Here is a 12,771-nt window from a genome sequence, read left to right on the forward strand (position 1 = left end):
CCTCTTGAGCTCTTCAGCTCAAGGTGAGTGCTCTACACTTGAGCTACAGCGCCACTTCTGGTTTTCTGGTGGTTTATTGGAGATAGGAGTCTCACGGTCTCTCCTGCCCGGGCTGGCTTTGAACCGGGATCCTCAGATCTCAGCCTCCTGAGTAGCTAGGATTACAGGCGTGAGCCACCAGCGCCCGGCATGCATAGAAAAATTTAGGCTCCCTTCTAATGTTCAAAATAGCAAAGAACAATCATTTGTTGAGGCACAATACAACCCAAAGTATCAAAATATTACTTAAAATATATCCTCCTTCCAAATCTAGGAATAGGAAATAGCTTCTAGCAATAAATGCATATACACTTGCACACATATACACATACACAAGCATGCCCACACACTGAATTCAGATTTACATAACTTTAGCAATGATGAAAAATTATAAAATTTGTTTATATATTCTGACTCAATACTAATTTTTGTGCCAATACGAAGGGCGTCTTGTTCTCATTTGGCTTTTTTTTTTTACTCAACATTGATACTCTGCCTTTCAACCATACCTCCACTTCCACTTTTTTGCTGGATAATTGGAAATAATGGTCTCACAGACTTCTCTTCCTGGGTTTACTTTAAACCTCTACTGTCAGATCTCAGGCTCCTGGGTAGTTAGGATGAGAAGTGTGAGCCACCATCACCCATCTATTTATGACCTATTTCAATGGTAGTGTCATATTATTTTAAAATATTCCAGTATACAAAATACAAAACGTATTAAGGCCTGTCTGTAAAGATGGTAGGTAAGAATCCATGTTTCAAACTGTCTTCATAATTCATTTTTTGCCAAATTATTGTCAGAATATGGCAATTTGTTAGAAGTGACAGAGCCATATACCAGTGGCATATGCCTACAATCTTAGCTTCTTGGGGGTGCTAAGAGGTATGCAGGAAAGACCCCTCCTAAGCCAATATTTGAGCATGATGGTGTGTGCCCATAGCCTTAGGAAAAAAGGAAACAAAATAGGTGGATTATGATATAGGCATAGACTTAGCAAAGAAGAATGACCCTATCTCAAAATACTAGATGCAAAGAGGATGGAGGCATAGATTGGCAGTGGAGCACCTGTCTAGCAAATTCTGTTCTGCTAGTACTTCCACACAAACCAAAAAAGGGGATGATAAAGAGTTCCTATTAGGGGCTGGGAATGTGGTAGAGTGGTAGAATGGTAGCATGCTTGCCTAGTATGTATGAAGCCCTGAGTTTGATTCCTCAGTACAACATAAACAGAAAAAGCCAGAAGTGGTGCTGTGGCTCAAGTGGTAGAGTGTTAGCCTTGAGTGAAAGAAGCTCAGGGACAGTGTCCATCCCCTGAGTTCAAGCTCTAAGACTGGCAAAAAAAAAAAAAGACATTCTTTAGCCAGGAGCCGCTAGCTCATGCCTATAATCCTAGCTACTCAGGAGGCTGAGATCTTAGGATCACAGTTCCAAGCCAGCCTGTTCAAGAAAATCTAGGAGACTCTTATCTTCAATTCACCACCAGAAAACCCAGGGTGATGCAGTGGCTCAAGTGGTAGAGTACTAGCTTTGAGTCAAAAGGCTGAGGGATAGTGCCCAGGCCTAGAGTTCAAGCCCCAAGACCCTCAAAAAAAAGTTTCTATTAGGAAAATCAGAAAGGCAACTTTGCTTCTTCCTCCTTGTTCTCTTCGATTTATTCCTTCTTTGTAGAACGACTTTGAAGCAATTGTTGGTTTTATGAGAATGCATTCAGTAGGATAATGAAAATCATAAAAATCTACTTGATTGGATGCACATTCACTAAACAATAAGCGAAAACCCAATGAAACCCTCAAGGCTCTGGCTGCCCCCTCATCTCCCTCAAGAATACCATCTGTGCAGCCAGAAACTTGTTCACATCATCCCCAGACCAACTGAGAGCCAAATACAAATCCACATAGTAATGATGCTTAACATCTTAAGAGTCAACATTTTCTTTTCTCACCCCGAGGCTCATACCATAGCATCTTGGAATGTATGTTCCATATCTGAGGACACCTGGCTTTTAAGGATAGACTCTCCATTCCAGGGAAGGCTGTCCATGGCTCCTTCCTATTGTTCTTTGTCCCTCCATTCCCATCTCTTACTACACTTTAGGTGATATACTTCATTCTCACGATAACAAAACCATTCCTGCGTGTTTCCCAGTGTTCCTTCTGCTTTCCCTTCAAGCTAGTTAACAACTCTTTGCTCCTATGCTTCTTTCTGTAACTTATCCCCAGGATAACATCCACTGATCTTTCAAGACTAACTTCAGTGAAATAAACCCATCCCATCCAAGGCCTTTACTCTACAGTGCCTATTTAATACTCATTGAGCGCATATTATGTCCCTACACACTGACTCCTCCAGAAGACTGTAAAGATTTTTGAGGGTGAGAATTCTGATTCACTTGTTTGAAAAAAAACAAACCATGTGTTTTGGCTTTGTCACTGTCACACCACAGACTATTCATTCTATTGCAATTGGAATAAAATTAACACCTGCAGTCTCAATCCTCTTATCCAATGGGACTATGTAGTTTAACATAATGTTACCCACTAGCCCCAAGAAAACTTGGCATTCACTGATGAACCTGGGGTGAGACACAAGGGAAGAAGCACTAGTTAAGAATCTTACAGGTTAGTTAAAGTATCCATGTCAGCCCATGGTCCATGATAAGGGCTAGGAAGAAATTCATCATAAGCTGATCATCCATTCAATTTGATAAACTTTTTTAATCTCTGCTTTATCCTACTGGTTTGATACAAGTTTTCTTCCTTTCAGAAATTGGGTTGATTTTTTAGGGGGTGAGGGATGTATGTGTTTACTTCATTAGTAAAATTTAAAAAAAAAAAATAGAAAGCCTGTGGAAATTTCCAGAGTGGTTTTTATATCCTTCTTATCTATCAAATCAAAATGCCTAAGAGCTACTGGCCTGACATTAAAACTCCTTGTGGGAAAGAAGAGTGGGACACAAGCAAGCTCTAAGTATGTTAGTGTGTATGAGGCCATGGAGACTTGATTCAGCTCACAGCCTTTTCTCAGGTGGGCCTTACAGGCAGCTGTGTTCCAAACATTGCTCAGCAAAGGTGCTGGCCATCTCAGGTGGACCCTGTATCAACACCTCCTGGGGCTGAATGCCACACTACAAGCGTTCTTCTTACCTGTCAATCCATTCTCTCTGTAGACCCTGTCTTACAACAAATACAACCTCAAACCCCAATCAAGTGACAAGCAGGCTAAAGAGATTCTGATCCGCCGCCAGAACACCTTGAGAGAGAGCATGAGGAAAGGCCACAGCTTGCCTTGGGAAAAGCCGGTATGTAGATACCGTGGGCATGGAACATTCTTCAATCTACAGATGTTTATCATCTGATACCTTGGGTTTTGCGGGGTGAACTGTCACCAGCTACACTCTATTGCCAAAGATCTGCAAAGGCAAGATTGGGCAAGAGAGGACACAAAGGCCGTCTCCCCTCCCTGGGTCCAGGTCTTCTGGGCATCTGCCTAGGAAATAAATGGCAGTGTACTGCCCTCTTGTGTAGGTTGAGTCCTGAGCCAGACCTAATGGTGGCCCTGAGATTTCTTTTGGATTAGAGCCTCTGGCCCTCTTAGAGGGTTGTGACAGGACTTATGGGCCTCGTCTTCAGATCACCTACTGTGATTTGAAATACACCTGAACTCTTCCTTCTTAAGGAGGATATGTCATACTAATCGTGCTGGGATTTCTGGATGGAGGTTTGGTCTAGAGTGAACCCTAATATTGATCCTCATTCAGAGGGCCTGGGGAGTAACTGAGAAAGGTTCACATGAGAGGGAATATACACAAACGTCTGAAGCATTCTGCTATCTTTCAATCAAAGTAACTAGAAGCCAGTAATCCAAGCAAGATGCCATGGTATGTGTCTGCATTCTTCACTTTATTTGCTATGTTAAGGTTCCAATTGTAGTATCTCATTCTGCTTTATGTTTCTACCCACAGGCTGGCACCAAAAACATTCGCTACCTCTCCTTCCCCTACAGCCATCCTCATCCAGCAAGGAGAGAAGCGAGGGTAGAAGAATCCATAGGTAAGCTGACATGTAGCTGTGCTGTTTCTTTCTGATAGAGGCAGAGGGTAAGCATTTGGGGGATTGTTAGCCAAGAGGCAAGAACAAGAATATGATATAGGGGCTTATAATAGTAACGAGAAGAAAAGAATTTCTTTTAGGGATGCAATTCAGAATTTTATTTATAGACACCCAAATTCAAATTTTATACAACTGTCATTCCACATGACCTATTGTCTTCTTTTAATTATTTCAGCCATTTAAAAAAGTAACAATGGTTCATAGCTCCCAATTCATACAAATAGAAGCATCAGGTTAAAAAGAGCCCAGGGGCATAGTTTGTTGATCTGTATTTGAAAGATACATAAAAGGTAGAGCTAGTTAACTTTCACTGAAATGATTTCATAAATTTACTATTCAAAGCTGTTCCATTTAACACTTAGGTGAGATTCTTAAAATATCTGAAACATCTTATTGTGTTTTTTTGTGGGTTTTTTTTTTGGGGGGGGGGTCCGGTCGTGGGGCCTAAACTCTGGGCCTGGGCACTGTCCTTCAGCTCTTTAGCTCAAGGCTAGTGCTCTACCATAGCGCCACTTCCGGCTTTTTTTTCTTTTTGCTTATATGGTGCTGGAGAATTGAACCCAGGGCCTCATGCATGCAAGGCAAGCACTCTACCACTGAGCCACCTTCCGAGCCCCCATCTTATTGTTAATAAAAAGCAAAGTTACCGTGTTTTAAATGTGTGTATAAATAAGTTTGATTTTTGTCAAAAGATGGCATATAATATATAGAATATCACATATTCTCAATTTTGAGTCTCCTAATTTCTTAAGCCTTTTTCAAGTCACATTGAAAATTCAAGAAAACTACACATGCAGAATTTTAGAATTACATTGTATGTATGTATGTAAGTATGTATGTATGCTAGTATTAGGACTTGAACTCAGGACTTTGTATTCCCTCATGGCTTTTTCACTCAAGGCTTGCACTGTACCACTTGATCCACATCTCCATTTCTGCCTTTTTGCTGGTTAACTGGAGATGATCCTCATGGACTTTTCTTCTTGGTCTATCTTTGAAACTTGATCCTTAGAGCTCAGGCTCCTGAGTATCGGTGTAAGCCACAGCACCTGGATTTAAAAATAAATATAATTATTCTTTCAAGTGATTGTTCTTCTGGTTTAAAAGCATGTTTCATGTAAAAGCAATGACTAAGAGCACTGGGTCCCACTGACTCATGCCTGTAATCCTAGTTACTTGGGAGGCTGAGATCTAAAGGTCATGGTTTAAAGCCAGCCCAAGAAAGAAGTTCTGTGTGACTTTTATCTCTGATTAACGACCAAAAAAGCTGAAAGTGGAGCTGCGGCTCAAGTGTGGAACACTAATGTGCAAAAAAGCTCAAAGACTGAACTAGTCACTAAGTTTAAGCCCCAGGACTGCCCTCCCCAACACAAATCAATGAGTAGGAGGAAAACATAATAAAGGAAGTTAAAACCATATGAGACCCCCAACATTCAGTTATGTCACTACAGACCACTTTGATTAGTACCCTCCTATAACTTTCTTTTTTTTTTTTTTTTTTTTGGGTCCGGTCGTGGGGCCTGAACTCTGGGCCTGGGCACTGTCCCTCAGCTCTTCAGCTCAAGGCTAGCGCTCTAACACTTGAGCCACAGCGCCACTTCCGGCTTTTTTCTTTTTGCTTATGTGGTGCTGAGGAATCGAACCCAGGGCCTCTGGCATGCAAGGCAAGTGCTCTACCACTGAGCCACCTTCCCAGCCCCCTCCTATAACTTTCTGTACTATTCTGATTCCTATTTTTCCCATACCTGACACAAATGCAAAACACAAAAACACTGCATTGCATTATAAATAAAAATTGTTAGTCATTGTTTTGTAATTTTTATTAATTTCCTAATTCTTTCAACAGGATCATGTGTAAGTTTCATATTAATAGATATATTATTTTGGCAGTCATGGGATCTGAACTCTGGGCCGGGGCACTGTCCCTCGGCTCTTCAGCTCAAGGCTAGCGCTCTACCACTTGAACCATAGCGCCACTTCCAGCTTTTTCAGATTTCATATTCGTTTTAAATTTTGTACTCACTTAGATGTGTTCAACTGATTCTAAATGTCATATAGATAAGAGTGGTTAGATTATCCTCTTAAGTACAAAAAGTAATGAAATGGATTTAGGTTATGAGAATTACATGACCAGTAATAAGGAATTATAATAGTGATCAGTAGGTGACAGAGATAGTCCTTTGGCGTAGTGAGGCTGATATACCACAAATCAACACAATTGGTTAGTGGGATCCACCTTCTCCCCACTACTAAGGTCTTTCTACACCAGGAGAAGGGCAGGAAACAGCCAAGGAGTTGGAGGGGAGACTTTAGAACAGGATTCTACTTGTAGCAGACGGTGGCTGGTTATCTAGGCTGAGATTCAGAAAACAACTCCCTTGCTCTCCAGTTTCAGGACATGCTTTGCTCTGAATGTCTGGGGGTCTCCATGATAGCTTTGGGAAGACCCACACATATCTTCCAAAACATTATTTGCCTTTGGGACTCACTTGTGTTGTACTTAGCAAGACTGCATCTTTTAACCCTTTGCAAGTCCTGAGATGGCTAAAAACCCATGCAGCCTGAGGTCTATGGTAGGGGAAAAACAAAAGAGAAGGTAACAATGATTGATAGGAAATGTACTCATTACCTTGCTCATGTAACTATAACCCCTCTGTACACTATTTTTACAATAAAAAAACATAAAAAATGAAAAAAGAAAAAGCTCTGGAGAAAGAGAGTGGTGGCAATTTAATAAGTATAAATGCTTTTAGTGCCATTGAATTGTACCTTTAAAATGTGTGTGTGTGTGTGAGAGAGAGAGAGACACACACAGAGAGAGACACACACAGAGAGAGACAGAGAGAGACAGAGAGAGAGGGGAGAGAGAGAGAGAGAGAGAGAGAGAGCGCACATGTATGCATGTTCATACTCATGACCTATTCCTGGGCTTGAATTCAGGGCTTGAGGCATAGATCCACTGCTGCTTTTTGCTAGTTAACTGGAGATAAGAATCCCATGGTCTTTCCTGCCCAGGCTAGTTTAAAACTGCAATCCTCAGATCTCGGCCTCCTGAGTAGCTAGGATTACAAGCCTGAGCCACTGCTGCCTGGCTTAAATGATCAATTTTTTTTAATGGATAAGGTATTACATTTATCATATATTTCACAACATTTTAAAATGTTCAGATCTGAGTCTCTGAATGCTGTGTGTTGTCACTTTCCTGTGGTGGAGCTCTGCCTTGCTCTGAGTAGAAGCTCTGTCTTGATTTAGCCCCCAGTGCACGGGTTCAGAAGTCAAGGCTGTCAATCATCCAGAATGTGTAGAACAGACGCTGGGGAGGGAGTGTTGATAGAGACATCTGCTGCTCCTGCCCTGGACTTCTTAATTCACATGTAGGCAGGATCAAGTTACCCTCTACTTTCCAGCAAGGAGGAAGAAGAGGAAGAAGAAGAGGGGAAGGGGGGCACTGGAGGAAAGCAAGCCAGGCACTGGTGGCTGTCACCATAGCTTCTCAGGAGGCTGAGATCTGAGGATGGTGGTTCAAAGCCAGCAGACAGGAGACTTTTATCTCCAATTAACGATCAACACCCCCCCCCCCAAAATGTGGAGTGCTAACAAGCTAAAAAGCTCATGGACAGCATCCATGCCCAAGTTTAAGCCCTAGGATCAGTACAAAATAAAGAAAAAGAAATAGAAGTCCCATGTAGCATTGAGTTTCAGTTGGCCTTTCAGAAGATAAAGTAGTGGTTTTATATTTTATTTTGTTCTGTGACTGTACTGAGGTTAGAACTCAGGGCCTAAGTGTCCCTTCACTTTTATATAAAAGTTCAAGGTTGGTGTTCTACCACTTGAGCCATAGCTCTGATTCTGGCTTTTTGTTGGTTAATTAGAGACAAGAGTCTCATGAACTTTCTTGCCTGTGCTGTCTTTGAACTGCGATTCTCAGATATCAGCTTCCAGAGATGTTAGGATTATAGGCATGAACCATTAGTGCCCAGCAGAGTAGCTTGCTATGTCTTATGAGTTATGTCCTTGGCCAAGTAACCTGATCTTGTAAGTGAACACTACCTTACGCACATTGCAGAGACTGGTTTTTGATGCCCAGAGTGCAAGCATTTCATGCAGGTATAGCACTGTATATATGCATACACAATATGTTCCCTGAACCTCTTAGAGTAATGACTGGAACCTCAGAAGGGTTTGCTTCCCTTCAGTGTTTGCCATATGTATTCAAATCCCTAACCCTGATTTCAAATGTTGTTCTTTCCCCCTTCTTCTTACAATGCTTTTCCTAGATGATGATGACGGCAGCGATCCAGGATACCCATCCATTATGTTTAGTTCACACTCCCGAACAGGATCCCTTCAGGAAAGACGACTGACACAAGAAATGATCCCAATGAAGAGCTTACACAGAGGAGGGAAGGCATATAATTTTGGCTACCAAAGCAACAGCAGCCACGAAGTGCATGATGGCAGAAGCAGGAGGCTGTTTTTGAGGCCTAAGCCCCTGTTCTATGCAGTGGATGAAGAGTATGAATCTGCAGGGGACAGAGAGGAGGAGGCTTCAGCCATTCATTCCAGATGGACAACTGAGTACCGGCACGGCAGGGAACACTACAAGTCCCACAGTCCTTTGCTCCAAAGAAAATAATTCTGTCCATCAGATTGCTTCTGTATCTTTCAAGAGTCTATTATTGGGTTAGAAGAATTTCTAGAGTTCAAAATAAGAGCTATTGAGTTTGTTTCATGAAGCTATTGGACATGTGTATATAACAATCAAGAAAGATATTTTTCATAGGACTGGGAGCAAACTTGAAGACTGAGCTCTATTCTTAACTGGTGGCCCTTTGACAGATGAATTCCTGGTGAGTGAGAGAAGTTAACCACCTCTGGAATTAGTCACCAGGAATTCCTAAGAACTGTTCAAAACTAGATCCATGTTACGTTCTGAGATATAAGTGTGATTGATTAATAATTCCTACATTGACTTCATGTGTAACTTTATGTAAAATACAATCAAATTAAAACTAGGAAGGCTTCATTCAGTTAGAGATGGTCAGCTGTGTCCAAAGAAAAGGACACTTTGACCAAGGTCTTAAGGTGAGTTGTCCTCCCTTTAAAGTGAATATATTTGGCCTAGGTTTTTATAATATTCAATCTCAAACATACCTCAAAGGAGAGGTAACATTTCTCATAACATTACTATACTTAGTAAGTAATAATGATAACCATGAGGTGTGTGCTATATGATTTTTTCAACAATTTTATAATTAGAATATTGATTTTAAAAACAATTCTAGGGCTGGAAAGGTGGCCTAGTGGTAGAGTGCTTGCCTTGAATGCATGAGGCCTTGGTTCAATTCCTCAGCACCATAAGCAGAAAAAGCCGGAAGTGGCACTGTGGCTCAAGTGGTAGAGTGCTAGCCTTGAGCTTAAGAGTTGAGAGACAAGGCCCAGGCCTAGAGTCCAGGTCCCAAAACTGACCAAAAAAAAAAAAAGAAAAACAATTCTATTGGAGACACAACAGCCACATCAGTTTAACAGCTATTATAAATAAGATATTAATTAAGTGTGCATGTGATATTTTTCCTTTGAGTTGGAAGAATATTCTTCAATTTAAATATTTATCTTCATCATCCTCAGATTTAATCCTGAAACTCACAGTTTAACCCTTCAATTTTTATCTTTATCTTTTTTCCATCCTTCCCCTCTCTTTCTCGTCTCTCTTCTGGTACAGAGGCTGGTGGGGTTCACTAGAATTTACTATTGAAAAGCTGTGTATGAAACTGAATCTACTAAGGTGAACAGAGTTTGCATGTTTTAGTGAACAATATCCAAGGAGCAACAGAAATCCAAATTTCAGGGTTCCCTTCCTCAAGTGGCAAGCAAGGTATGAATGAAAGTGTCCTGGTTTTCTCTCAGAAGTCAGAAGAAGGGTGGTGGTACTTAGAGATCGATTTAACTGGTAGAAGCTGCTGGAAGAACTTCCAGCTCAAATAAAAAAACTGCCTCTGCAGGCAGAGACAAACTCAGACCAAAGAAAGTAGCAATCATTCAGGGGACAGTTCCATAGGAAATAGACTTGAGGACAGCAAGACAAGGTAGAAGTCTGCATTTGTAATGTGTCCCTGTGTAATCTTCTGTTTTGTATAGTGACTATTGTCCCCATTGCCTATGGGGACACATTCCAAGACCCTGGGAGGTGCCTGGTCCTGCAGATAATACTCTTTTATATACTTTGTTTTCTCCTATAGATACATAGCTCTGATTAACTTTCAAGTAAGAGATTAACAATAATTATAAATAGAAGAGAATAATAACTGTGAAAACATTAAGACATGAATTATTTATTTTGGTAATTTTCCATTTAATAAGTTTGGACAGTGATCTACTGCAGGTGTATCTACTTGAAACAGTTGAATTGAGGATAAGGGAAGACCAATGTACTGTGAACTGCAAAGGGAAGTGGGAAGGAAAGTCACTGTTAGCATTGAGATGCCAGATTCTTGGCTTACAATTGACTTCCCACTTAGGGGATTGTTCAGTTCTTGGAAATTTGCCAGCACATCAAGGGGAAGGACATTTGGGGCAGTAGCAGTGACTTTGACCCTGTGGGCATCACATCCTCTAACTCAGTAATCTTGCACCAGACTGCATTTTAACAACAGGAGTCATAATTATCTGTCTGTCTGAAGCCATTGTTCTTCTAGGCCCTGTCTGGCCTGAGAAATGATCCCAAAGCTCTAGCCTAAATGTGTGGCAGGTTGATGCCCTCTGTGGCACTGGTGACTCTGGTATGGAGAGTTCAGTTGTGAAATGGCCTCTTTGGACCTCCAGTACTGTTTCAAAACACAACAACTGAATCACCCTGTAGGTTCTCCTTTGTGACAGACCATGCTGTAGGTTGGCTGAGGATTAGCAACAAGTGTCTGAGAAGTGTACATGGGTAGAGGTTTCATTGGAATGGTTTGCCCACAGGTTCCAGAAAGAACATCATGGGGAGTTTCTAACTGGTGTGGAGTTGAGGAAGGCTTGGATCTTATTCCCTCCTAAGGGAGGGAAAGAAACTCCCCGAGGAAGGAAATTATCTAAAGTCCTATCCAAAGCCTCGCTTCAGGTCCCTTGAACAATCCACATTTTGTCAAAAAATGAGACTCACCATGTACAAAACCCTAATTTTCCTCTAGGAACATCTTTTTTTGAACTTTCTGAAAAATATGCTTATTGTCAGACTGAATGAATGAGTCTAGGTTTCAATGAATTCTAAAGTTGACCAGACTATTATTTCCTTTATTTTAAAATCCTGTGCTTAAATAGTATTACCTGAAAGGTTTTCCATACATTTTCTGATGTTAAGGATTCAGTAAATCCTCTTCAAAGCTAATGAAATGTCCTGCTTACCTCTCCTGGCTTTACCTATTAAGATACACTAGCATAGAAGGTCTGCTATGACACAGGGAGAATAAGATTCTGAATTCTACTTTGCTGGGCTTCTGTCATTCTTTTTTTTTTTTTCCTTCAAAGGCTGTATACTCACTTTCATATTCCCTTCTTGGAAAAAGGTTAAAGATCACGAAATAGGAGTAAAGTTACCATCTGAATCCATTCATAGAATTAATTACCATCTCTTGTAAGAGGTGGCTTACTGATCTAACTATGTAGGCAGAACTCAAGTCTTTAGCCAGATCCTGGTTTTAGCCTACAGGGAAATTCCCTGAAAATTTACTTTCTTAGACCTCCACCACATTGACCATTTACACTGTCAATCCATATAGTGAATTCAGAGCTCAAACTGTAGCCCTGGGACCTTGAAGAAATTATTGTCTCTAAGCTGGAATTGACCCATTGATAAAATAAGGTAATAATTCTGTCTGACTTATAAAATGATCTTGAGGATTAAGAGATTAAATGTGATTTATAGATTAGTGTTTGCTTTTCTAGTAAGACCTGATCAGATTGCATCTCATTATTTAGGGTAAAGTATATGTACTTATGAGAAGAGATACTCATTGATTTAATGACATGAAAAATTATAAATAGTAGCTTTCTATATTTTCTGAGTGGTAAAAGATTCTTGAGGAACCTAGGGAAAGGATGTGGCAGAAGTTAAGACCACTGAGCAACATACTCACAGCTCTACTTGGACAAAGTTGAAGCCCATGAATCAGGAACAAAATCAGATAGAAACAGTCAAAGCCACAACCTTATATAGCTTCCTATCATTTCACTTCCTTGAAATGACTACACTTTTTGCTTTGGGGACAGGAGTCTTAGTATAATATGATCCTAATTTCATTTTTAAAAGACCATGATTTTATAGTCCTACTTCTGCATGTCATTAAATAAAAGATGAAGTTTCACTTTATTGGGAATAAAAAGTCAATAGGGTTTAATTCCCCAGTTTGGAATTTCTATCTAGAAGAGATCATCCTTCCAAAAGTATGATTCTTTTTCTTTTTAAAAAATTTGTGCATGACACTGGGAAGGTGGCTCAGAGGTAGAGTGCTTGCCTTGTATGCATGAGGCCCTGGATTTGACACCTCAGTACCACATAAGCAAAAACAGCTGGAAGTGGCGCTGTGGCTCAAGTGGTAGAGTGCTAGCCTTGAGCTGAAGAGCTGAGGGACAGCACCT

The 12,771-nt window shown here is 40.7% G+C and overlaps 1 protein-coding gene across 1 annotated transcript in view; it reads left to right on the top strand.

Annotated features, from left to right (window-relative positions):
* Slc9a4 (solute carrier family 9 member A4) overlaps positions 1 to 9,070 on the top strand; it is a 56,276-nt gene extending 47,206 nt beyond the window's left edge. The window contains exons 10-12 of the mRNA XM_042695483.1: positions 3,210 to 3,341; positions 4,005 to 4,092; positions 8,430 to 9,070. Of these exons, the coding sequence (XP_042551417.1) occupies positions 3,210 to 3,341; positions 4,005 to 4,092; positions 8,430 to 8,788 (579 nt within the window). The 3' untranslated portion in view covers positions 8,789 to 9,070. The remainder of the gene's footprint in view (positions 1 to 3,209; positions 3,342 to 4,004; positions 4,093 to 8,429) is intronic.
* Positions 9,071 to 12,771: the final 3,701 nt, after the last annotated feature.

This window comes from Dipodomys spectabilis, unplaced genomic scaffold (genome assembly GCF_019054845.1).
Source record: "Dipodomys spectabilis isolate Male_0828 unplaced genomic scaffold, ASM1905484v1 ptg000187l, whole genome shotgun sequence".
Taxonomy (NCBI): Eukaryota; Metazoa; Chordata; class Mammalia; order Rodentia; family Heteromyidae; genus Dipodomys; species Dipodomys spectabilis.